Source organism: Bacillus rossius, chromosome 8, assembly GCF_032445375.1.
Source record: "Bacillus rossius redtenbacheri isolate Brsri chromosome 8, Brsri_v3, whole genome shotgun sequence".
NCBI classification, from domain to species: domain Eukaryota; kingdom Metazoa; phylum Arthropoda; class Insecta; order Phasmatodea; family Bacillidae; genus Bacillus; species Bacillus rossius.
The window spans coordinates 2,945,792-2,973,657 of record NC_086336.1 but is presented as its reverse complement, the minus strand read 5'-3'; the positions used below and the strand labels follow the sequence as shown (position 1 = coordinate 2,973,657).

At 45.6% G+C, this 27,866-nt stretch overlaps 1 protein-coding gene across 2 annotated transcripts; it reads right to left on the bottom strand.

Annotated features, from left to right (window-relative positions):
* Window positions 1–214: 214 nt before the first annotated feature.
* Window positions 215–23,986, bottom strand: LOC134535484 (sialin-like). Of its 2 annotated transcripts, XM_063374605.1 has the most exons (10): window positions 23,834–23,986; window positions 22,349–22,400; window positions 21,743–21,944; window positions 13,161–13,397; window positions 11,853–11,940; window positions 9,846–10,066; window positions 8,207–8,359; window positions 6,177–6,309; window positions 4,471–4,712; window positions 215–689 (listed from the first exon to the last, which is right to left on the bottom strand). In XM_063374605.1, the coding sequence occupies exons 1-10, from the start codon at window positions 23,844–23,846 to the stop codon at window positions 498–500; spliced, it is 1,533 nt and encodes a 510-aa protein (XP_063230675.1). In that variant the 5' UTR covers window positions 23,847–23,986; the 3' UTR covers window positions 215–497. The 2 variants fall into 2 exon arrangements, with proteins under 2 accessions (XP_063230675.1, XP_063230676.1); XM_063374606.1 differs by lacking the exon at window positions 23,834–23,986 and having other exon boundaries at window positions 21,743–21,948.
* Window positions 23,987–27,866: the final 3,880 nt, after the last annotated feature.

Sequence of the window (27,866 nt, the reverse complement as noted above, 5' to 3'; positions counted from 1 at the left end):
TTCAGCTGCACCTTACACATTTGGATAAATGAGCCCAGTTTTAATATTTTTACTTCAGCTCATCTCACATTTTCTCACATATAGATATTTTTTTTTTTACTTTAGTGGCACCATGTGTATGAAGTGAATTATGTCAAATTTTGAAATATTGGGATGGTGTTACAATAAAATACCTCAATTGGTTCTATTAGTTGAAAAATTATAAGAGGAAAAGTAGATTGAATAATATAAAACTATATTTATAAAAAATAGTACACATAAAAACATTTTAATCTCTTAAACTAGAAGTTTCAAAAAAATAAACCATTTCCTACTAACAAAAATATTGCTAACTTCATAAAAATCATGTAAATTTAATTATCCTGTACATATTTTCTGGCTATGAACATGTATAAAGCAGCTATCACGGACCTTATAATAAAAATCTTAACTGACATGCAAACTTTATCTTCCTAATCCACCAATTCCGCTCTGCACGGCCCAGACTGACAGGTCAGCTATGTACTGTCGTCGGGGCTCGGGTTGTCAGCTTGCTCCTGCTGCGGCAGTGCAGGGCTGCCAACCTCCTGCTGGTGAGGTTTGTTCCACGGCTGCTCCTCCACGGACCCGAACACCAGGTACAGCACGTACGGGACCACCAGTATCGCCACCGTCACGTAGAACATGATCCGCCACTGCGCCAGTGTTTGCTGCAACATGAGCCCCACCCCGTCCAACACTGTTCCACTCTCATCGTGACAGACATCACATCTGTATAACTCTGTCATTGATGAGACCACATACCGTTCACTTAAACACTGTGCTGTTAAATATAAAGACCCTACATCATAATCTGTTGCATATAAGACAGGGATATTATGACAGTTTGAAGAGCTTAACAATGCTACTCATTTTATTTCACTGGTGGCCTCCTATGATGGTACTTTTGTGATTGTGTGGAGTTTGAATAGAAGAAAGATAAAAATAAGGAAAACCACTTTAGAATAAAGACATATTTTCAAGCTATTGTTAAAACTGAATTGCCTTCTTTTAACAAGATCTACAAAAGACCCTTCCCCTCCATAGATTCTGCAAACAGTGTCTCCCCCAGTTATTGCATACTTCATTTCGTCTTGCAGTTTTTGCTGGTTGTTCGATAACACTTTCTGGGACACTTACAACATCTCACAAATTTTGGAAGTCTCATTGTTTGATACATTGGAACATCATTTCATGGATACTTCTGGAACATGCTTTTGCAGAATTCTTGCAATACTGAGGCATAATTCTCCAGGCAGATGAGCATTGTTGACTCTAATAACTTATGTAGGCCTATGGCTTGATAACATCTTTTGTTAAAATCTTGATGAAATCAAACCTTTTCTTTTGAGGATCACCAAAAAAAGGTGAGAAGTTAACATAGGCATTTACAAGAGAATTTTTGAGATTAACAAAAAATGTTGCCATAGGCCTGAGGTCGGTCCCATCTGCACCCAACACTCATTTTACCAAGTTCATTCGACACTCAAGGCAAGCATTTGCTTGCCCAGATGTGGGAAACCTACATATTTAATTTAAAACATGGAAAAATAACAAGTCCAAAAATTATTGAAGGGTGGCAGAACATCAATAAGATAAAGTATATTTATTCATTAGGATTTTATTTTATATGTAGTATATATTGGGGTCTCCATCACCTAGGTCCGGGTCGAGGATTAAGATTGTCAGTCCGCCATCTAGGATTGTGATGTCATGGCGGCCATCTTGAATGAACACTGGCTGTAATTTTGGATCTAAAGTTTGTTTTCCCACCATTTTTGATTCTAGTATATTCTGCCATATTGGATTCTATTATCTTGCAATTTTCATTATGCCCGCCATATTGGATTTTTGTGATGTCACTGTTGTACTTTTCTTTGTGGTCACCAACTTGAAAATCTGTATTTTTCGTCAAAAAATTTATAAAAAATAATAAAATTTTCTACTTTGATATTTTTTCTGCCATCTCGAAAATCTGTAATTATTATCAGATTTTAATGGTAAGAAGTTTAAAATTTATAAAATATATTTAAATATGATTTTATTAATTTCATAGGTGCCTTTGATCTTGAACTTGAAATCTGACCATCACCTTGATATTTTACCTTGACCCTGATATCTCACCCCAGATGCCATCTTAAATTTAACTATCTTCGAACCAAGCACTATAATCCTAGAATGCTGCGATTTTTGCTACAGCTGCCATCTTGAAAATCCGTAATTATTTTCCGATATTAATGTAAAAAACTTTAAAATTCATAAAAAAATTACCTAATTAAATCTCAATAACAAAATTTATAAAAAAGGTACTTGGTTCATACCCATCAAGGGTACTCGATTAAAATGGCGACATATCCTTCCTCCACAAAGCCACCAGCAGACTGACCTCCCACCATTAATGCTAATGCAGATATCATGTCAGCCAGTAAGATGGAATGACAGCCATCTTGTTTTAGGGTGGTGGAGGCTGCTGCCAACATGTTTTCGCCTATTGGGAGCAGTGGCGTAGCCAGGATTTGTGGTTTGCCCCCGGGGGGGGGGGGGGGTTAAGAAGCATGGTTCCCCTCCCCCTAATAAAGCGGGGTGTCCGGGGGTCCCCCCCCCCGGAAAAAAATTTGGATTTTAAGGTGTAAAATAGTGCTATTTTAGCAGTTTTCGGTACATAACTAAATATTGTAATGGTAAAAATATTATTAATTTTTTTAATAGAAAAAAATTGTTTTGAGTGGTGAAGTAAGAAATTAATTAAAGATATTTTTATCAATGCAAGTGCCTTGTTTACGTCCACTCAAAATCATAAATCATGCTCGAAGCTCGACAATACAAAAAAAAAAAAAAGGAATAAAAAGGGTTGGGTTTCGGCAGAACTGATCTATTCCTGGAAACAATTAGCTTTAGCTTGAAGAGTTACGTGACACCATGTCGTTGACTCAATTATATATACACACACAGTGATCCTTACACTTTTGGAAGCCCAGTCATCAACACCTGCTTATAATAACCGCGCTGGTTAAATACAGTAGGTAGTAGGTGTAAGATATTTGAAAGCTTGGGACCCGTCACGGCATCACAGCCTTATAGCTTCTGCTCGCGATAGGGGTAGGGGAAGGGAAGGAGAATCGGTAGGGCTCGCTTACTTACTCTTCCCCTCCAGTGCAGTGGCCGGTGATAGCAGTAAGACACCCAGACTTTTAGCTAACCTGCTTTCAGATAAGAAAAAATAATTTCTGCTAGGGGGGTGGTGGTTTAGAACCCCTAACCCCCCCCCCACCACCCTCCGGGCAAGGACACTGATTGGAAGATGCTGCCACTATACTAGTTTAATTTTTACCCGTTAGAGTGAAATAATTATTTATTGCCGGGGCGCCTGGCATCTTCACATTTGGGCGCCATCTTGAAATTTTTGAACCATAAAAAAATTATTAATTCGATAAATTCATATCCATGGTTCGATAACAGGCAGTACAGAGTTAATTAAATTGATTTATTATATATTAATCAGTCTAAGGTCTGGGATACAATAACAGGAGGGCCTCTCGCTCGGCTTCGTCCAGCCACTGTCTCTAGCATTGAGAAATTGTTAAACATGTTGTGGTTTATGATTTTGAATTTAGGTACCTACTTAAACTAGTCTTAAGTTGATAATTTTACCTTCACATGTGTTGGAATTTATTTTTCTATGTGAGGCAAGGGAAAATAATACAAAGTTGGTGTTGGGTATCGATCACATGATCCTCACCACATTATTTTTTTGATGAGTTTCAGATTTTTTCCGAATTCCGAGCTTAATAGTTAAATAATTTCAAGATGGCGCCCAAATTTGAAGATGGCGCGCGCCCTGGCAATAAATAATTACTGCAATATTGTCAGTAAAAATTAAATTAATATAGTGGCAGCATCTTCCAGCAGAATAAAATATGTTGGCAGCGGCCTCTAGCAGACTAAAACAAGATGGATGCTATTACATCATTCTGGCTGACATAATATGTGCATTATCATTAGTGGTGGGAGGTCAGTCTGCTGATGGCTTTAGTGCTGTCGCCATTTTTAATCGATTGCCCTCGCCGGGTTTAACCCAGTACCTTTATAAAAAAATATTATTAACATTTAATTAAGTAAATTTTTGATGAATTTTAGAATTTTTCCCATTAAAATTGTAAAATAAAACATATTTTCAAGATGGTGGCCATAATGAAAATTGCAACATTCGGGGATTGGAGTGCTTGGTTCCAAGATGGTTAAATTCAATATGCCATCTAAGGTCAAAGGCCAAGGTCAAATGTCAAGTTCAAGGTCAAATGCCAACTGTTAAATAGCTGATGGTGCAGAAAGGAGAGGAGAGTAGCCAAATAAATCCTGACCTTTTGATTACTTTACTTCTAGATGCCCCGACTAAGGTAATCCCGAGTTGAGGCAAGAGGTAAGAAGCAGCACTGGGGTGGCAGACAGTACCTTCTCGGAGAGCACCGAGGCGGCGAGTGCTGGCACTAGGATGCCATTAAGGTTTATGATGGTGTGGCCGATACCGGCGATGGTGCCAGCATAATTCAGCGCCAGGTCCATGTGGTTGAGGTAGCTGCCCCCGTAGTAGGCCCCGCGCAGCCCCATGGTCACCCCTAGCAGCACCACGATGCCTGTCACATCGCAGCCCAGCAGCGTGATGGCCACGATGCACAATGCAGGTCCCAGCATGGCTGCCAACACCATACATTACTCTCACACATACACACGACCAAGTAATTGAAGTCGCCCCCACAGAAGGCTCCACACAGCCCCATAGTAACTACTAGCAGCACCACGATGCCTGTCACATCGCAGCCCAGCAGCGTGATGGCCACGATGCACAATGCTGGCCCCAGCATGGCTGCCAACACCATACATGTCTCTCATACATAAACACGGCCAAGTAGTTGAAGTCGCCCCCAAAGAAGGCTCCACACAGACCCATCGTAACTACTAGCTGCACCACGATGCCTGTCACATCGCAGCCCAGCAGCGTGATGGCCACGATGCACAATGCAGGTCCCAGCATGGCTGCCAACACCATACATGTCTCACACATACACACGGCCAAGTAGTTGAAGTCGCCCCCACAGAAGGCTCCACACAGCCCCATCGTAACTACTAGCAGCACCACGATGCCTGTCACATCGCTGCCCAGCAGCGTGATGGCCACGATGCACAATGCAGGTCCCAGCATGGCTGCCAACACCATACATGTCTCTCACACATACACACGGCCAAGTAGTTGAAGTCGCCCCCACAGAAGGCTCCACACAGCCCCATCGTAACTACTAGCAGCACCACGATGCCTGTCACATCGCTGCCCAGCAGCGTGATGGCCACGATGCACAATGCAGGTCCCAGCATGGCTGCCAACACCATACATGTCTCTCACACATACACACGGCCAAGTAGTTGAAGTCGCCCCCACAGAAGGCTCCACACAGCCCCATCGTAACTACTAGCAGTGCCATGATGCCTGTCACATCGCAGCCCAGCAGCATGATGGCCAAGATGCACACATCTGGCCCCAGCATGGTTGCCAACACCACGCATGTACTCAGGCATTCCCACAGTCAAGTGGAATACATCTGTCGCAACATAGAGTTGTGTTGGTTGTGTTGGAAGGGTCCTCGATGGCATCACGCTCGTAGTGAGGGTATGGTGTCCCATCCCGATGTCCAACACCACTCTTTTAACTAACACAATAATCATGGCCCCATTTGTTTGAACCTCCACGCATAACCATACAATGTAGTGTCTTACCTTTACGTTAAGTTTTACTAGAATACAGAAGCTCTTGTACCCAGTTTTCGGTGTGTCAGATGCCTTCCATTAAATGTTCATTGACTAGGCTAAATTGGCTACTTGTATATTTGGTAGGTTAGGACAAGGTGGCCAAGCCAGTAAGTGTTCAATAGGATAGATGTAAGATATCATTCTGCCTCATGCACACCTACATGGAAATATAATTTGTTAAGTCCTCCATTTTATTTGTACATTTTAAAACTTACGACTCAACTAGAAGAAAAAAATTCGAGTCTGCTTAGTCTTTAAAAAATATAAATCTTGTAAACATAAGAATGCAGTCATGGAAAATAGCTCCAAGGAATGCACAACCAACAGAAAGGATGTTGTAAAGAGAGAAATCTTACATATGCCATTGAACAGAAGATACGCTGTCATGTGAGAGATGAACTGCCGCCTCTGAAGCCACTGGGACAGAATGCCGCTCAGCACGCAGCCCACCCAGTTGGCCACGTACGGCAGTGCTGAGTAGAAGCCATTCTGAAACAATGTGTATGTGTGGTACAGAAATTAAGCATGACTGTGTGGACACTATTGGCAGAGTACTTTAATTAGAGTTAATGTCTTAGGTCTAAGTTAAATTACAATAACTGCACACCACTTTGTATTTACCTTTGTTAGGAATTTAAGCAAAAACAATGCAGTCGTCCGGGTTCTCGTGTTCGAGGTCCGATGTGGTTCCTAGCGAGAAGGCTGGTTTTTTACTGAAAATGTGTCCGGGAAGGCGCCAGGCTAGCTCTGTGGCTAACCACGAGGTGGGTCGTTGGGTACGAATGCCCCCCTAGGAACGGCGGTGGTGGTCGTGGTGTGAGGGATCCCTGATTATTGATAGACTACTGGCCCTACACAGCATAGCATGCTGATCTCTAACTGGATTGGGGAAGTTCACAAAATAACATACACGAGTCTGGTTTACACTGTCGTATACACGTCGCGCACGGAGTGTGCGGAGTGGACGTTTAATTGAATTTGGCCGTTACACTTGCAGTTGCAGTTACACTATTTTTCCCTAAACAAATTACACTAGGTAGACACTGGGCGCTCTGACGCGCCGTCACTAATATTAAGTCCTCACGCCAGTCGAGGATTAGGGGGGTGGGGGGGAAGTTCAATTGGAGTCGGCCAATCCCGTAAATTGCGAACGGCAACGTCCGGGCCCACCTGTGTGGACCGCGGCTCGCTATGAAATTCGCTAAAAGTCTTTAAGTCGCTGTGGCCAGTGCCTGTGCACTTCGGCGATTAACCAAACGTTTGTGATTGTGGGAGTCGGCCCGCGCCGTATGCTGCACTGCCCTTCGTAATGCGTTGTGCGGGGAGTTTACGTTTAAGCGGCTGGGATAGGCCCTACACCATAAAAGGACAGGGCACACACTGGGAGTTAATTACAAAAAGGTTTTGGAGAGTGACTATAATTACCAGGAATGAAGTCGGTGCAGACAATGGTTGAAGGCTCCCCGTGGGACGCACGTCCGTCCCGGTCCGCGAGTCGCTCGGTACTGGCGTCTGGCCTTGGCGCGAGGGGAGGGCTCGCGTCCTCTCGCGCCAAAGTTTCTAAAGTTCCGTTATTCGTAAATTATTAAATCAACAAGAGATTGAAAGTGGCTCTAAATTGACACATTAAATAATAAGAATTAATCTAATACACAGATACGTTTTAGGAATTGGATTCAATAAGTTTACATTAATTACGTTTAAATAATGTGAGTCACACTGGAGACTGTTCGTCACTTGTTGACTGCTCCAGTGGCAAATGATACACAAAAATTAGGTGGTTATAATTAAGTCACACACTACTTTATTTAATTTAGGCTGAAGGCCGCAAGGGGAGCACTCACAAATGTGTTAATAAAAATTCACACGTGAGTGATCCGGGCACTCTTACGTCGCACTTCCTTTGCACGGGGTTTTAATTTTAAGTGATGTTATCATTAAATTACGTTGAATTTACAATGCACAGGAATCGTGGTGTCTGGTTGATTAGGGCATGGTTTTTAGTTCTACCTTTTGTTCCGGTGCTCGCCTGACTCGGTGGGCCATGGCTAGGGGTGCGTTCCGTTAGCGGGGTCGGATACTGGCGGTTGCAGGTCGGGCTTTAGGGTGGCCTTCGGTCGGACGACGTCAACCAAAATAGTTTTGTATTTTTATAAACTTTATCAAATTCCTAACTGTAACATTTAATTCTTGATGTAGGTAGTAGATATGATATAAACCAGTTACTACAGCTGGGTGGAGCTGACAGTCCCTAGTGGACCACTGTGGGCTGCTTATGTTAGTCGACACATGTGACAGCTCTGCTTATTCACTATCTTAAGGTGGCTCTAGAAGTATAAGTACCACTGCCCGAGTGGTAGGACATATAAACGGGAGATGAGCTCACGGCTTTTATGCTGAAGTGCAGGATGTGCTTGCTGTACTGCGGGATGAGCAGCAGGAAGAAGTTGAGCACCCACGTCACGCCAAAGTGCACCAAGATGGACGACCACACCGGCACAGACGTCAGGATCGACAGCCAGGGCACCACGTGAGGCGTCTGCCACAGAAACGTAACTGATAGTTGCTCTCTTTGCCATGTGCTTACTGAGCAAACTTTCCTGTACGTAAACTGTGTTATGACCCAAACAGTTGAGCCCCGGATGTGCAGAATGCTACGACCTGGACAGGCGCTCCGAGACTATGTCGTGGCCTCGAGCTGTCTGGGAGGACTCTCAAGACACCACCCACCAACTCCTTAGCTACGGTTTGGTACTTCTCATGAGCCGCTAATTGAAGACCCAATACATTTGTGTTCTTTATCACTTGTTACACTTGGAGAGTGTTAATACACACAGACCTCTCAGATTACATTTAGGCATGATACCACATGGATAACAACTAAAGGATCGTTTGTAATGATGAATTATTCTTTTTGAAGCTGGACTCGAACCATGGTGGTCCTCGAAGAACAAAAACAAGACGTGTGTTATGAAAGCAAATGCTACCAGTGCCAATTGCAAGGTGAATGCACTAGGTGTCTCCCATCAAGGTCAAAACCTTAAACACCATATATTTTATCTTTGTTATGGTTGTTGTTTGGCAGGCTGGTAATTTTCACAAAATAATTAAATAAGCCTAATATAATACCACAGATTTCTGGTATTTCAACATACAACGTCCCGGATTTTCTGATGGTTCGGTACTAGAAGGAATACACGGACTGACTTTGTAATTTTCTTATGTATGATTCAGAATAGCTTATATGTAAATACAAAATTATTATCTCTTACACTTATGAACAAATGCTTTGTTCTTGCGAATACATTACCAGCCACTGATGTTAACATCACTCATTTAAGCTCTTTACATCTTTACTTTTATGTCTTATAAGACAGATACCAATACATTTGTGTATGGATATTAATTTATTTTCTTAAAAAATAATAAAACTAACAGTTCAGAGGGAAATGAAATTCATGAGTAAACCTACTTCTGTTGTTAAACATAGTGTTTTATGTGCTAATATTTTGCCAAATTTACTTTCATGTGAATATTCATATTTAGATTTTAGCTTACCAACTTTTGAGGGAAAAGATAGCTTAACATAATAAAATTTCTGTGACAGTACATCTCCACACATAACCATATGACAAACATGTAACACAAGGAATAGTATAAAAGATTGAGGCAGAGTGTAACATCGCATGGGTATGCACGGAAGCTCTACGTATTTGGATTTCTGAGATTACAGTGCACAATGTCTCTTAAGAGGACTTCCTCAGAGAACATCGTTTCTCTTGAATTAGACTCTGAACAATGTTTAACTTGGGTACTGATAAAGTAAACACACTATAAAATAAATACATAAACACTGCCTCACTTGGGTGCCGACGAAGTGAACACTGCACCACTTGGGTGCCGACTAAGTGAACACTGCCTCACTTGGGTGCCGACCAAGTGAACACTGCACCACTTGGGTGCCGACCAAGTGAGTGATGAGCGCCACCTGGGTGCCGGCCGATTGAGTGCTGAACGCCACTCACTGTAGTCCTGTCTTCGCTGACGCCCAGCTCGCGTTGGATGTAGTCGCGCTCCTCGGGCGAGATGCGCGGGTGGACGCGGGGGGAGTTGGCCGCCAGCAGCATCCAGAGGACGCTCCACACCAGCGTCACACAGCCGAAGAAGTAGTAGACGAGCGGCCAGCCGGACCACGTGATCAGCACCCCCGAGAGCCCCAGCGCCACCAGGCTGCCCACGAAGATGGCTGCAACCCGCCCGACACTGTCCTCGCGTGGCCCGCACCCGCGCAGGAACAGAGACATCATTGTTTCAAGGCACTGCTTATGAAGTGGGAATATTACTGTTATTAAATTACAAATAACTATCTCTTCTGTTCTCTGTTACCTCTTGAATCATTTTTGAAGTTAGGTACATGCAAAGATAAAAAAAGTTTTGTTTTACATAAGTGTGTTGTTTGAGAAAATTTCAGAAATAGCTTATAGAAATCACAAATATCACATTTGGTTGGTTACAAAATTAAAATTTTAAAGGTATATAAGATAATTTATTTTTCTTTATTTTACTTAAACCGCAGACTTTTGGTTGTTTGACGAGTGCAAGATTCCTGATTGGTGCTTAAGAAAATACTGAGTGATTAGATCTAAATGTTCATATTATTTAGAAACTTAGCTGCTTTGCCTCGGCTGTTGCTGGGATCTCTCAGTGGAGGCTCTGGGAATAGAGCTGCCCTGGGGCATGCATATCCGGAGTCCGCAAAGGAGAATCACGAAATAAAACCCATAGGGGAAGGAACATGAAAGTGTAAAGGAGCTGCAAACTCTAATACTTGAAACCCACTACACAACATAAAACTAAGCAGTGGTTAAAAAATAATAAATTCTGTCAGTAAGAAATTAAAATATAAAAATGAACTTTAGGGGTTGGATTCGGGTAGTAAGTTCAGTTTACTGTGGGTAAATCCTTGATGAGCACGCAAAGCACACAAATACGAAGAAAAAATTAAGACAGATACGAAAAAAATATCACACCAAGTCATTACATAATTAGATTAATAAACAAGTAAAAACTGCTCCATATCAAATTGGAACTACATCCCATCAAAAAACAATGCAGCCAAGAACCATAGGTGTGAACTTCAGAGACAGCCTGGACATGGTTAGTATACTGTGTTGTTAAACTCGGCCCTAGAGTTGAGGAGAGGTTGAGGCCTGAATAGTGGTTTACGTAGATGGGTACTTAACGCAGAACAGAGTCAAAGAGGCCAGGAGATGTCATAGAGGGCGCGAAAGCAGGCGCAGGACAGGGTCGAGTAGTTTCCATTAGGCTGACAGAGGGTGTCCTATTGTCATCCGGCACGCCATGTCACGAGACCAGGGAGTCTTGATTCTGAGAGAGAAGGATACCAAGGTGTGTAGGTGTGCTAAGTGTGGGGCTGGGGAGGGAGGTTAGAGAGCAGGCGATGCGTGAGGAATGCAGGAATAGGGGAGGGTGTAGACGAAATGCTAACAATGTGGGAGAGGTGCTATGTAGGAATGCCATTGCCAGGTGTGTGTGCTCCAGAGAGTGGTGTAGCACGGGCACAGGCTACCATCAGCCGGCAGGACGACCGGGGCGGTCTCCCTATTGGACAGTACAGCCTTGTGTCTTCTCTCGTGCAATTGAACCCATCTGTGCCCAGTTAACCTGTTAACACTGCTATTAACGCAGCATCTGGGTGCAAAATGCGTCAGCCAGGGGCCCATGAAAGTATTGGATTAACTAGGCTAAGTGGTATGTAGAAGAAATTAAATAAAAGGCTTTTAGTAAAATTTGATAAAGAAAATAAAAAAGTAATATGTTGGACACATTTAGTTTTAAAAAAATCAAATAATAATCAAAGATGTTTATAGTACTTTTTATCGACACAATGCAGAAGTTTAGTGGGTGCTTGCCTTTTAACAGTATTGATGACTGGCACGACCGGTGGTATCAAGAGCCAGGATCAGGCAGATATGGTTAAGAGAGGAGTAAAGCTGGTGCCGATGCTGTACCTGAGAAGAGCATGCTGGACAGGACCGCCCTCTCGCTCGGAGGGAACCACTTGGACATGAGCCAGTGAAGCGACGGCAGCGCCATGCCCTGCAACAACACACACGCTGTACTGCAACAACAAGCTAGCAAGCCCAATACATAGATGTCCCTGACTGTGTCAACTCACAAAGAACATCTAGTCACCCTTATCCCAGTGACAACTCACATGTTGTACTGCAACACCGCACATCCAGATGCACTCGCCTCCTCGACTATACACGGACTGCAGTGCAAAAACACACTGGTCCTCCGTGTGAAAACACATGACTAGTATCTAGATGTACGCATATTCGGGTCAGAACGCTGAACGCATCAAGGAACCCAACACTTAATGTGTACTACAAAGTGAACTTAAAAATGTAAATACATTACAAATTATCACAGTATTGAAAATTTCATAAATTACTAAAATAACTAAAAGCTAAGTGTGTTTGGGAGGGATCCGGGTTAGGGAAAGACTCTAAGTGTGTCTCAGGCCGAAGCCTATACGCTCTAATCATGCAAGGTTTAAGCCATGCGGGAGAGGAAGAATGCATCATGTGCTAGGAGGGGGATTGGGCAGCCATGGCACTGATTGGCGCTATGACTAACTCCCCTCACTGACTATTCTAGACTAAAATCTAGATAAGTTGGGCCCAGGTAAAACCTGCATAGATACAGGGAAAACCCTGGGCTCTTACGTGCGGGATGCAAAAGATCACGCATTAAAATCAAGCAGGTTGGTTACAGGAAACAGAAGGATGGTTCTGGAAGAAGAGTTGGACAGAGTAGAAAGAAACTACTTGACAAGGGGGCGGGAACTTTGACATTGCTGTCCGCATTAGTTCGGGCGGTGTTGGTTCGTTCGGTAGCGACTTTCGATCATTTCCCACCGGGCTGCCAGCCATTCCACCTAAATTACGAAGAGGAAAATATGAATTCTAACTTAACTAACACTACCGTGACGTCCAGCCCACCAGCCTGAGTGAGAAATGTGTGCAAAAAATTATCAATAGGTACTTACATATTTTGTGTTCTTATCTCATTTTTATTTGCTAAACACTCACACAGCGAAAGCCAGTACAATTTTTTTTAACGATATCACAAAAAAAGTGTTAGAAATCCGAAATATTAATTTTAATAACTCTAAAGAACACTTTACAATAGAATGTCTTTTGCACATTTATGATTGAAAGTTGGAAATGTGTCAACGACCTGTAACTTACGCTTGTGTTTTCAAAAGTCTGTTTGGTTGCTAGCAGGAGGAATATGAAGACCAGGCCACTCACCCCGAACAGCCCCTGCAGCACGCGCACCACGTAGAAGAACAGGAAGTGTGTCCGGATGGCCAGCGGGGAGATGATGTTGAGCAGCGCGGCCGAGGTGATGGCCAGCCCGAACACGTACTTGGTGCCGAACCGCTCCGCTGCGTAGCCGCCCAGCAGCTGCGTGGAGATGTAGCCGTAGTGGTAGGCGGCCAGCACTTGCGAGACCACCGTCATGCTCCAGTCGAACTCCCCTTCCCTCTGTGTGTACAAGCATCACCCGGGTGTCGAACAAGAGGGCACACACTCACGTCCTTTTATGTAATTCAAAATGGCGGATATATTTCTAGAAAACAAAATGGCAAAATTCAAGATGGCGGAATCCAATATGTTGAAAAAATTTTATTAAAATTTTATCGTACAATCTTTTTTATTAATTTTAAACTTTTCCCCGCTTTCAAGCATAAAAATACAGATTTTCAAAAAGTGGCCATAGCAAAAAGTGCAACGCACAGGAGTGGGGTGCTCGATTTCAGGGTGGTGTAATGATCTAGAAAAAAATGGCCTATGTGACATCATAATTCAAAATGGCATAAAACAAAATTACGGAACCAAAACTGCTGCCGATGTCAAGATCATCAAATATGGCCACCATAACGTCACACTCCAATATGGCGGCTGTTACAACAGAGGTCGGTCATTGACCCAATCCTCAATCCACAACCATGGACGAAATTGGAGGAGGGGTGGGGCAGACGAGGCTTGTGCCTTGGGTGTTGAACTGGCAGAGTAATTTTTACTATAGATAATCACTTGAATATCGCAGTGTTAGAACACAAAAAAAAAAAAGTTGGAGGGCAGATGAACTAAACTATTTGTATTGGAAGATACAAACATATCAGCTATTTGAAAAGGTATTTTTCGCGTACCATCTCACTTTTGATGGTACAATGGTACATACCACTAAAATATGGCACAAATACCTTCTATATTGTACTTCTGACAACACTGCTGTGGCCCTGTGGGAGCCATAGAGGGAAATACTCACCCGACCTTGTTAAGTCGCGACAGTTCTCACCCCCCCCCCCTCCCCCCTCCCCCGCCAAAGACTGAGAAAGGCGCCATTCTGAACTACCTTCAGCTGATCACAACAACAACCCAGTAGGGTCATTCGCCCGGGAATATATTAATGTGTTTGTAGCATTTCGTTTTGTCAGTTGAGTCACTTTTGCTGTTTGAGATTATACAATCTAGACTGTTTCAATTATGTTTGAGTCGTTTATAATTACAAAGCATATAAAAAACGCCTGTTGCATTATTGTAATAGGAAAGTATTGCACTAGAACTTAAATAGGGCCACGATTAGGTCTAATACTAAATTTTATACAACATTTTTAGGTCCGTAGGCAAACAAAGGACATTAATACTTTGCTGCGCGTGTCTGTCTGTCCATCTGTCGGTAATAATACGTTTAACTTGACGTCGTCTGGCCGACGACCACCCCAGAGCCCGACCTGCACCCGCCAGTATACGCTCCCGCTAACGGAACACACCCCTGGCCATGGCCCACCCGAGTCAGGCGACCCGAACAGCAATCAAAGACAAAGCCGCGGAAACCTGAGTAGACAAGAGAAGAACCGTACCCATTCCTCCTAAAACATTAAATTAGGATTTTAGCGACAATAAAATCTCTTCCAGACACACCCGTTTGGAGTCTAGCGTAATGAGGTCACGCCTGGCGCGAGAGAGGCCGAGCCTCCCTCGGACGCCATGCCAGTTCGGCAGTTCAGCGCAGCTCACGGACCGGGGCGGACCTACGTCCCACGGAGAGGCAACATCCTTTGTCTACATCGAAAGTAACGTCCGGTAAATATAGTCACTAATTAACAGAACCCCTTTTATTACTTAACCTCTCCGTGAGTACCCGGTCCCTTTTTTCGGTCCAGGACCTAATCCGGCCGCATCAATTTAAAGACACCCCGCACCACACTTGGTCAGCGGGGCTGCTCTTCAGTATACGGCACGGGCCGCCTCCCGCAACTTACAGAACTTTATTTAAGGTCACGCGCACGGCGCTGACCACAAACCCGCAAGGGAACTTGGACAAACTTAATTGCGGTGCGTGTTTCACCACAGTGGGCACAACACCCGCGCCGAGACATTTGCATACGGGATTGGCCGTCTCCAATCGTCCACCCCCTTAATTCAGTGTATTTTTGTATCCCGTATTTTGTATTGCTAACTTACGTTACCCGAGTAACGAGTGCCACGTAACTTGTGCGCGCCCCCTTAATTCAGTGTATTTTTGTGTCTCGTACTTTGTATTGCTAACTTACGTTACCCGAGTAACGAGTGCCACGTAATTTGTGCGCGCCCCCTTAATTCAGTGTATTTTTGTGTCCCGTACTTTGTATTGCTAACTTACGTTACCCGAGTAACGAGTGCCACGTAACTTGTGCGCACCCCCTTAATTCAGTGTATTTTGTGTCCCGCCTTTGTGTTACGAAATTACGTTACCCGTGTAACCAGTGAGACGTATGAGACGTAGCAGCGTCCGAGGCCACGTAACGCGGAACACAAACCATACGGCGCCACGGAATAACGAGTAAACCCCCCCCGGGGACCTCTGTAGAGTGTTGTATTGTGTACAACTCGTTCCTATGAATAAAAGGTACGACACCACCACCTTAACTCCACGCCTCTTATTTAAAATCATCTCACGCAACACCGCCGCCGGCCCTAGTGGGCCACGCAGGGGCACATACATCCACGACCCCCAAACTCACGACTAGAACCGAGCCAGTCTGGCGCCCACCCGGACAATACGTAGCAAGAACCGCCTTTTCCCACTAGGAGCCACACCGGGACTCGAGCCCGAGACCCCGGACGACGGCATTTGGCGCCCGCTGCGTGGGGCAGAAAATAACGTGAAAATTTTTTTTTCTCCACCTCCTGGACATTTTCGAGATAAATTCACCAACAGGCGACAGCGGAGACACGAAACGGCCATTTTGGACACAGGAAGGGTCGAAGGCCAGACAGACCGGCGCGACGAGGCGAGCGGACAAAGGACACTCCAACCACCCCCACCTCCACACGTCATCACGGCGAGGCGAGCAACGGAGCGACGTCACCACCCCCACCCCGCGCGGACCGTTTTCGCCTCCTCTTTGTGCGGCTGTCCGGGCGCTCTCGGCCATCGCCTCACACGCCCATCCGCACCCCCGCCCATGCCGCGGCCATTCTCGGCCTCTGTTTTGTGCGGCTGTCCGGGCACCTGCCTAGCCGGCGAGCGTGACCCCGCGCGCAGACTTGCACAGCGCGCACAGAGCCACGAGTGAAAAACACGACTCGACACAGCTGAACACGCACGATAACAAGAGATGGATGCAGACGAATGCAGTGGGTGTTACCACCTCTACCCGAGATGGTACTTAAACGGCAGGATCGCCGCGGGGTACGAGTGTGGCTATTGTCAAGAGTATCGCACATACGGGATGACGATGTGTGGAAGCCGGTCGTGTCCTGGAGGAAGTAGCATGGGCTACCACTGCGACGAGTGTACCGACCTATGGCATCGTGACTGCACCAACGAGCGTGAAGGTACTTTGAGGCGCGAGTCCTTCACGTTCACGTGCGCGCGATGTACCGCAGGACGAGCCACCCAAGTGCAGTATTCGGGAGCAGCGCTACTAATTCCTCCCCTACGATACGCCGCGACAATTCACGACATCGAGACGCCACTCACGCAGACGCAAGACGTATCACGAACTCACGCCCCGACGACATCCGCACCGTCACGTACAACCGTCCCGACGCCGACGACCTTCATCATGCCGCCAACAATCCCGCTCCCGTCGCCTCCTGTCCCGGAGCCACCAACCTCGGCATCCCTCGTAGACCTGACGCCTCCCGACCCAAGTCCGGAAACACCGTCACCAGCGAGACCACGCTACATCAACCTGACGCCACTCACGCCGACGCACTACGCCTCACCAAGGACGCCTTCCGTCCCGACGCCGACGCTCGTCAACCTCTCGCCGCCAATCCTGCTCCATCCACCCCCGGGCCCAAAGCCACCAGCCTCAACACCCCTCGCAGACCAGACGCCACTCAACATGACTGTGACAACGCTGGACCCGCCGAAGCCGACCGAACGACGCATGACGCCGACCGTCCCACCGCAGTCTGTCACGACGTCACGAACCCGCCTCGTGTCGGAGGCAACTCACGACGCCGGGATGGCCTCGCCACCGCACCTGACCACCGTCACCGTGCCGCGAAGGACCATTCCGACGCAACCCGCATCGTCTCCGACACACGCCTCATCCGGGACGCCACCAGACTCGACAACGACACGTCGCGCCACACCGTCGCCACCGCCTAGCTTCAACATCATGCAGCCGGCCTCACTGCCACATGAGTACGCGGTCTCAAAACAGCAGCTGGACAAGGCAACGCCCAGGGCCACGACGCCGAGACGCCTGTGCGAGGCCCCGCCGCCTGGATTCGCCCCGCGGTGCCCGCCTGGCTTCGAGGCTCAGGCGCCACGACGCCGCCCCTCGGCCGGCCTGCCACAGCAGCCGCCGAGGCGACGCGCACTCTGCGCTCCAGAGGCGCCACGACGCCACCCCTCGGCCGGCCTGCCACAGCAGCCGCCGAAGCGACGCGCACTCTGTGCTCCAGAGGCGCCACGACGCCGCCCCTCGGTCAGCCTGCCACAGCAGCCACCGAGGCGACGCGCGCTCAAGCCGCCAGAGGCGCCACGACGCCACCCCTCGGCCGGCCTGCCACAGCAGCCGCCGAGGCGACGCGCACTCTGTGCTCCAGAGGTGCCACGACGCCGCCCCTCGGACAGTCTGACACAGCAGCCGCCGAGGCGACGCGCCCTCAAGCCGCCAGAGGCGCCACGACGCCGCCCCTCGGTCAGCCTGCCACAGCAGCCGCCGAGGCGACGCGCGCTCAAGCCACCAGAGGCGCCACGACGCCGCCCCTCGGTCAGCCTGCCACAGCAGCCGCCGAGGCGACGCGCCCTCAAGCCACCAGAGGCGCCACGACGCCACCCCTCGGCCGGCCTGCCACAGCAGCCGCCGAGGCGACGCGCACTCTGTGCTCCAGAGGTGCCACGACGCCGCCCCTCGGACAGTCTGACACAGCAGCCGCCGAGGCGACGCGCCCTCAAGCCGCCAGAGGCGCCACGACGCCGCCCCTCGGTCAGCCTGCCACAGCAGCCGCCGAGGCGACGCGCGCTCAAGTCGCCACAGGCGCCGCGCCACAACACCGTGACGTCACCGCGGCTACCGGGTCGCCTGAGCTCCCTGCATCTGCCTGACGCAATGCAGGTCGACGCCACGGCACCTGGACGCCCGACCGCCCCACCACCGCACGTGACCGTCACTCGGCCGATGACACCTGTCATCCGTCTGGCAAGACGAGCCGCGAAACGCCCGCATGTCAGCAAGGCTGAGCCGGGCCGTGCCGAGCGCCGCCCGCGCTTGCTGCCCGCCTGCCGAGAGCCACCTGACCTTGGTCGCCGCCGCCCCTGCCGGCCGGCACCCTGGCCACCACCGCACCGCCGCTCGCTGCAAGACACCGCAGCCACACTCGGAACCACTGTCACCCCCCGAGAACGAGTCCGGGGAGGTGCTTAGGGCACAACCGCACAACGACCACGCCGACACCACCCACATGATGATGGAACTGGACGACGGGGACGAGGAGGCCTCTACTCCAAACCCGCCCGGCACACCGGAACGGGAGAGGAGGCTGTACCCATCCACGCCGTACCAGACGCTGAGGGCCAACGTCAACAGGCCACCTCGACGAGTCGACCCCCGGATGTTCGGCGTGGGACGACCCGGGACAGGTGCTCGGGCCCTACCAACTGCGGCCACCGCGAGCACCACCCGGGTGGGGCTGTTGCCGGAGCTAGGAGGCGCCACGACGCCGCCCCCGGCACACCTGCCACGACGGCAACCGGGGCGGCACACACACTGGCCCAGTCGGCCACGATCACCAGGTCCAGTGCGCTGACCCTATCAGCCGCTGACCCCACACAGGCGCCACGACGCCGCCCCCGGCACACCTGCCACGACGGCAACCGGGGCGGCACACACACTGGCCCAGTCGGCCACGATCACCAGGTCCAGTGCGCTGACCCTATCAGCCGCTGACCCCACACAGGCGCCACGACGCCGCCCCCGGCACGCCTGCCACGACGGCAACCGGGGCGGCGCGCACGTTGGCCCAGTCGGCCACAATCACCAGGTCCAGTGCGCTGACCCTATCAGCCGCTGACCCCGCCCAGGCGCCACGACGCCGCCCCCGGCACGCCTGCCACGACGGCAACCGGGGCGGCGCGCACGCTGGCCCAGTCGGCCTTGATCACCAGGCCCAGTACGCGGAGCCAACCAGCTGCTGAGCCGCGAACCACGCCGGGATGGAGTGGCCGGAGCTAGGGGTGGCCCCATGTTAGCGGGACCATAAGCGGCGCAAGGTCGGGCTTCACAGGGGGGGGGCGTTTGACGTCGTCTGGCCGACGACCACCCCAGAGCCCGACCTGCACCCGCCAGTATACGCTCCCGCTAACGGAACACACCCCTGGCCATGGCCCACCCGAGTCAGGCGACCCGAACAGCAATCAAAGACAAAGCCGCGGAAACCTGAGTAGACAAGAGAAGAACCGTACCCATTCCTCCTAAAACATTAAATTAGGATTTTAGCGACAATAAAATCTCTTCCAGACACACCCGTTTGGAGTCTAGCGTAATGAGGTCACGCCTGGCGCGAGAGAGGCCGAGCCTCCCTCGGACGCCATGCCAGTTCGGCAGTTCAGCGCAGCTCACGGACCGGGGCGGACCTACGTCCCACGGAGAGGCAACATCCTTTGTCTACATCGAAAGTAACGTCCGGTAAATATAGTCACTAATTAACAGAACCCCTTTTATTACTTAACCTCTCCGTGAGTACCCGGTCCCTTTTTTCGGTCCAGGACCTAATCCGGCCGCATCAATTTAAAGACACCCCGCACCACACTTGGTCAGCGGGGCTGCTCTTCAGTATACGGCACGGGCCGCCTCCCGCAACTTACAGAACTTTATTTAAGGTCACGCGCACGGCGCTGACCACAAACCCGCAAGGGAACTTGGACAAACTTAATTGCGGTGCGTGTTTCACCACAGTGGGCACAACACCCGCGCCGAGACATTTGCATACGGGATTGGCCGTCTCCAATCGTCCACCCCCTTAATTCAGTGTATTTTTGTATCCCGTATTTTGTATTGCTAACTTACGTTACCCGAGTAACGAGTGCCACGTAACTTGTGCGCGCCCCCTTAATTCAGTGTATTTTTGTGTCTCGTACTTTGTATTGCTAACTTACGTTACCCGAGTAACGAGTGCCACGTAATTTGTGCGCGCCCCCTTAATTCAGTGTATTTTTGTGTCCCGTACTTTGTATTGCTAACTTACGTTACCCGAGTAACGAGTGCCACGTAACTTGTGCGCACCCCCTTAATTCAGTGTATTTTGTGTCCCGCCTTTGTGTTACGAAATTACGTTACCCGTGTAACCAGTGAGACGTATGAGACGTAGCAGCGTCCGAGGCCACGTAACGCGGAACACAAACCATACGGCGCCACGGAATAACGAGTAAACCCCCCCCCCGGGGACCTCTGTAGAGTGTTGTATTGTGTACGACTCGTTCCTATGAATAAAAGGTACGACACCACCACCTTAACTCCACGCCTCTTATTTAAAATCATCTCACGCAACACCGCCGCCGGCCCTAGTGGGCCACGCAGGGGCACATACATCCACGACCCCCAAACTCACGACTAGAACCAAGCTAGTCTGGCGCCCACCCGGACAATACGTAGCAAGAACCGCCTTTTCCCACTAGGAGCCACACCGGGACTCGAGCCCGAGACCCCGGACGACGGCAAACTATATGCTCTGTTAAGGGATTAGGTTTGATAAAACTTGAAATTTCTGTTGATACAATTATTGTACTATTTACCGTAAGTAGTATGTAAGTGGCAGAACTGCCACTGGAGCTGCAGCCCGACCTCTGACATCACGGCGGCAATTTTCGGTGTCAGATTTCATCAAAATCCTTCAAAATTGACTCTAAATTGCTAGCAATTTCCCTATTTCGGTGACATATTCTCAGTTTTGAGGGAACGTTTATTATCAAGAAAATTTCCAAAATTCAAAAATAGAAATGCCTTAAAAGACTTCTGCCTTTGGAAGAACCAAAATTCTAAAAAAAACTGCTTAAATTCTTCATCGACAAGGCTCCATAAGCCGCCAAAGCCATGACTCTGACCTTGACCATAAACCTGAATTCTTTAATTTTTGAACGTACAACATTTTTTTGTCATGCTGGAAACGACAAAATAATTTAATTGAATTCAATCAGATGGGTAAAACTTGGTATACACATTTACAATAGGTTTATGTGTCATATTTTAGTTATCATAAGCCCATTAACCATTGTTAGAATCTAGAAATAATGGCCAATAATTGATGGATCCCAGCCTGCATGTTGTGTAGTTGCGTGGTGGTCAGCAACACTACAACACAACACCCAGACACTACATGCTCACGGAAGTCACGTGGTCCGGGGTCCCGGGCCTGGGCGCCGGACACACCTCCTCTGCGCTGACGGATCTGTTGTCGGGCTGGACGCGCACCATGGCGACCACAGCCAGGGACAGGCTGACCCTGAGCGTGTATAGCAGCGTCACACCGAAGAACGACAGCAGCGCGATCTCAAACCGCTTGGGACAGTAGGGCACGCACTGCAGACTGGCTGGAGGCAAGGCAGAACCACCAACCACCTCAATAGCTCCGTGACTACTTCACGGTAGTTTCATGGTGTATGCACTGTGCTGCTCTCACAAGCTCAGCTCTTATCGCCAACAAAGTGGGTGTTCGTAACTCGACACCGTTACTGACAGGCACTAGACCATCACTCTTAATGTGACCTCTGGATGTCTGAGCCACTTCAAACCTCACTAAACATTTCAAAAATACCTACATGTGCACTTCAATCTATTCCTTAACCCTATTTGTAAGAACACAAGAATTTCTCACAGAGAGAGGTGAGCTAGCACCAGGTAACCAATCAGCAACGCGCATCCCACGTCTCCTTCTAGACTGCGTGGCATGTATGTCACTTCGGTTGATCAAATAACAACAAACATACTCACACAAAGTCTTCATGGTTGGTGGCAGAAAGGCAATGGCCAACTGTTACGTCACCTGCAAAATGTTTAACTTGGAGTTAGTAGCACATAATGAAACTGCACAATTTCAAACTACACTAAACTACTGTGAATGAGATGAATAATTAAGAGTTTTTGTTGATTTTCTGCACTGGTTGCTTACACTGACTGAATTTTTCACCAACTATGTGAATACAAATTGATTATTTTCTACATAATAACATCTACTGATTGAAATTGGTGTCTTAACTAATTAATAAAACAGTTTCTTCCATGTTTAACTAGTACTCTTGTTTTTCTGACAGATTAAAAAACTGAGATATATTTTTTTATTAACTGAATGTCTAATGGCTGTCGCCAAACAACCAGACACAATTTCCTTTTTAACGTTTTATTCTCATGTCGGTGTAAATTAAACCTTAAAGTGAACAAATGAACACCCATGTCGTGGGCGGGCCTCGAATCCGGACCTCCGTGCTAGGAGGTAGGCCTGGGACACAACAATGAGCAGATCTCCCACAGCAGGCAGCTTGCTCCTCCCAAGTGAAGAAGCAGGAGCTGCAGCTAGAGAACAGCTGTGACTTATTATCTATTCTTAAAACAGATTTCATTTAATGTATTCCCTTTTTTAATTGCTTATTGTGTGTTACATGGACCCTCCTCCCCATGGAAGATGTTCAATATCCAAGTATCGAATTCTACTGATACGATCGTATCCTAGAGTCAAATGCATATGAAGCCAAATTCAGATAACCCTTTCCTTTTCTGGTGTCACAGAAGCTTGCATTAAGCATTCACACAATGCAATATTAATACTAAAACCATGTCAATCTCTCATGGGGTAAAGCAAGAGAATCCCTTAAATTCTTCCCCTGAATGACTATATCCCGAGAATGATTAGTGATAGAACACATGGTACATTTCCTTGTACACAAACAGAAATGGGTCACATTACTAAGCTCTTAGCTGAGTAAACAGACATCTGCTATAAAAGAGAATTGCTTAAACATGAAAATAAACTGGAGTTCGGGCACCATTATACAAAATTTATTAGATTATAAAAAATAATATTCTTAAGTTACTTTATTTTCTCAGTACCCATTTATGCCATGTTTCAAATGCAGCACCTTTAGTTTCTGGTGCAATAGTATTTCGTCGGCAACCTCTACAAATAGCTGTCGCTAGTTTTAAATGCACGTACATTAATGTAGCATGGCCAGACCTGAGCCATGTGCTCCGTGCATGTGTGGTTAGAGCTTTCCTCCATTTCCAGGTAAGATATCTGGCATGAAACTCAGCCTCCACAGGAACACCAACCCATTCACATCTGCCATCAGCAACATACCCTCTGGAGGGACAAGCACCAACCCATTCACATCTGCCATCAGCAACACACCCTCTGGAGGGACGAGCAGGTACACACAGGCAAGCCATATATCACACTCCAGTATCAGCTGTCTTTAAGCTCACCATCTATCACCATGCACAGTTATCTCTGAATAAAGTATCCAGCTTCTGGCTTTATTTTTTCTGAACTTGATTAAAAAATTTCTTCTCTTGGCCTGATTTTACTTCTTAACCTCACAACCTAAAAAAAACTGAGCCTTGCCTATGTTTAACAATAATCAATTTTGTTTACAATTCACTGAAAACAAAGAGAATACTGTACTTTTTTGGGAGTCATTGTAATTTTATGGTAAAATTTTTAAATGTATAGACAGATAATTTTGAATTGATAATGCATATCTTACTTTAAGTATGTAGTCATAAGTAAAATATTTGTATTTAATGAGGTATTATCAAAGCAGCATTAAAGATCAAAGTTCAACTGAAAGTTTAAAATTTTGATTCTGTAATTATTATTTATTTAATGTTTTATTAAATGTGAAACATGGTTTTTCAAGGCCATAAAAACATCTACTCATGACGTCAGGTATGTAATACACAGCGACAAGCCCGCCCTTACCCACCAGAGATTAGAGAAAGTTACAGATGGAGCATAAACACAGTTTTATGGTATCTCTGCTGAAGCCAGGGGGCGTAAGGGGTAAGCAGGTCGCCGCCATATTGTTCCATGAAGAAAAGCGCATTTTCTAATAAGTGATGTATGTATGGTGGTGGAAAAGTGCATGAATATTAAACAAATAAAGACTGTTGACTCGAGAAAAATGATTGTGTACAAGAGTATGTATTAAACTACATTTCTATATACTTTATAAACAAATGGCCGCCATCTTCTTACGTGAACAAACTGGCCACAGTGCTCAGTACTTATGCTCCATCTGTAACTTTCTCTAATCTCTACCATATTGAAATTTAATATAATGTGATACAAAATGATTAATATTTTTAGACACCATTCCTAAATACCAGCATCTTCGATGACACTTCATATGCCATTTTGTTTTACACCATCTTGGATTCTGCCAATTTAAATTATGACATCATATCAGCCACTTTTTATAAACATTTCCGCCATTATGAATTATTGCATCATGTCCGCCATCTTGAAAATCTATATTTATTATTTAAAAAATGGAAAAAAATTTAAAAATAAATAAAAATTTTAAATAAAATAAATTTAATAAAATTTTAATAAAAAAGACACTTACATCATGGAGAACAGAGTCCTTGGTTCGAAACAAGTGAAGAAAAAAATAATGACACATCATTCCTCCATGGAGAATACCAGCAGACTGAACTCCCACCCCTTATGCCTAGGCAAGTATTATGACATCATGGTGGCCATTTTGACCCGCCATTTTCTTTTCATCTGCTTGATATCACGGCCACCAATTTATTTTAATTTATTCGCTAGTGTTTAGTAGTATTTATTACCACAGATAAAACTGTTGTTATGTGCTCCATCTTGTCATGGCCTCCCTCTTGCAATTCTATAATTATTAACACAAAAAATAGGAAAAAATTCGAAAAAAATCATTAAAAAAATTGCTTATTCATATATTTATTAATTCAATCGATTCCTGCCCGCAGTTTGATCATTAATGGATGCAAAATGAAATATTAGGAATAAAATATTTATTTTAATTAATATGATTAAATATTCTAAAAGAAGCTTAAATTCCTAATAAGACAGCCTCCAGGAAGCCCATCAACCATCTTGAAAATCTGTAATTATTAACTAAAATTTGCAAAATAATCCAAAAATCATCCAATAATGTAATCATTGATTTGATTGATTTTAGTTAGATCATGACCCGATGCAAAAACATAATTTCAGTTATAAAATATTTATTTAATTAATCATTCTCATTAGTAAAAAGACAATAAAAAATGTCCAACAAAAAAAATATGTTACACCATCTCTGTGCTTACCATGAAGACCATATTCAGCGCTCATTATTACTACGGTCCAACTACACACAGAATGAGTGTCTCTGAACCACGAGACCTATTTTTCAGTACTTGCATGCCTTTCAATCAAGTCAAGCACATTGTCAGGCACAAAGGCCATTTACAAATGGAGGAAGGACCTGTCACCAATTTTTTTTTTGCTCAATCGGTTTGGAACCAAGGTAGCTGAGCTCCACCGCCGGCAGAGCACTGCTGCGCTGCTGAGTACTGCAGGCGCGTCCATCGAGGTCGGCAGTTCACGTCGGAGGACTGGAGGGCAGGCGCAGAATCTTAGCCTGCTGCTTGCTTCCAAATTATTATCTCTGTTGGTGGGAATGATAGATTTTGGACTTGTTTTAATTTTTATCTAATTTCATTTTTATAACAAAACAATTTCTGTGTTTTTTTTATAAAAGCTGTTTCGTAATACTTATTCCACCTAAATAGGGGTAAAATTTATATGCTGCATTTTTACTGTCAATTTTTAATAAAGGGGTCCAATAGATACTTTCAGACCAATAAAAATAAATTAGTGAGCATTTATAGTTTAAAATGTATTCAATAAGAAATGCACAATAACAACTAATTAAATTAATTTTTCTTATCCACACACTTTGGTACAATTTTTTGTCTGGAAATGACATTCCTTGAATTTTTAACAATAAATTAGTACTTTTTTAATGTTTGAACTAAGTTTTGTTTGTTTAATTGGTAATTAATTTCATAAAGTGTAATTAATCATTTAAGATGCACACACAATATAAAGAAGTCATTGCAATACATGATTTCCTCATAAATTACTAGCATGATCATTTTGTATTAACTGGTTTTAATGTTTCATATTCGAGTTTCACAAAATCTGTGTTACATGATCGCATCGACTTACATTTAGATTTACTTTGATTTGTTAAGTAATACAATTGAACTAAGAACTACAAATTAAATGCCTATGGTGTATACTGCAAAGAAATGCAATTTTTTATAATCTGACTCTTTGCAGGTATGTTAAATAGCATGCACCATTTTTTTTTATTGTATGTACAATTCACTGTCAATTTTGTTTCGTAATACTTGTCTATAAATCTCTCATATAAACTTAATTACTTCTTAATTGTAAAAATATGATTTATAATATAGCTGGCAATAAACAAATAAATACACATTTCAAAAGAAAGTTAAAGACAAATGCATTAAAACAAAAGAAGCTTCTCGTCCAATGGTTGTGCGTATACAGTATTTGTTGAACTGTAAGGCCTGCTAGTTGACAAAAGGCACGCTCGATGCAGAGAGGAGCAGAGCTGTGGCATGCAGCACCGCGGGGAGGAATGGTCTGTGGCTGCCACAGAGGTGCGTGCAGGCCTGTAGCACAGTGGGGTTCGCTCACACCCTGGACGTGAGTGTGTGCGGAGTTCAGTTGAAGAACACACTCCTTAAATACACAATACAAATTCAACAACGGAAAAAATATATATATATTTTGACGTGATAACGTCTTATAAATCGATGAACGCCGGCTGCACGCACGAAAAATTGTCACGTTCCGCCTGAGCCGAGCATGCAAGAACCGGCCAACCACCGTGCGAGAAAATCTTCTATAATATCAAACAGGTTAAGGCGGGCCTTTTTAACTAATTGTTCGTGATTATATTTAAACAACATATTTAAATTAAATTTACAAAAACTGTAAATAATATTTGAAAATTAAAAAGTATGCAATTTTTCATAAATGTTTTCTTATCACGTTATCACGTAAAATTATCGTCCGTAAACCGACTTTACAGACAACCCCCTTTTTTTCCATAAAATATTTCAATGACATAATTCTTATTTTCATATGAAGGAAACAATTATGTTTGGCCTTCTTTTCCTTACATTAGTCACATAACTTTCATCTTTTTAGTCTTCTCCTGTCAACCATTCTTTCCACAACAGTATCTAACTTCTTTTCCATCAAAAACAAATTAATGGGGAAGTACGGGGTCTAAATAGTAATAAAGTATAGAAACTTGATTATTAAAAAAAAATATGTGCATTGATGTGAGCAAGCTAAAGCCTAATTTTCTTTTACTTGCCCAGGACACCTTCAATTTAATTTGAAACAAAAAATTAAACTCAAGTATATTTGCTAAAAGTTCATGTATCTTTAAAT

Bases quoted from the DNA above. Each gene is read 5' to 3' on its own strand.
- LOC134535484 (XM_063374605.1), bottom strand. The intron at 11,941-13,160 runs GTGAGTGGCCTG...GTGTTGTTGCAG, and splicing joins TGCTGCAGGGGCTGTTCGGG to GGCATGGCGCTGCCGTCGCT. The intron at 8,360-9,845 runs GTGAGTGGCGTT...TTTCTGTGGCAG, and splicing joins TCAGCGAAGACAGGACTACA to ACGCCTCACGTGGTGCCCTG.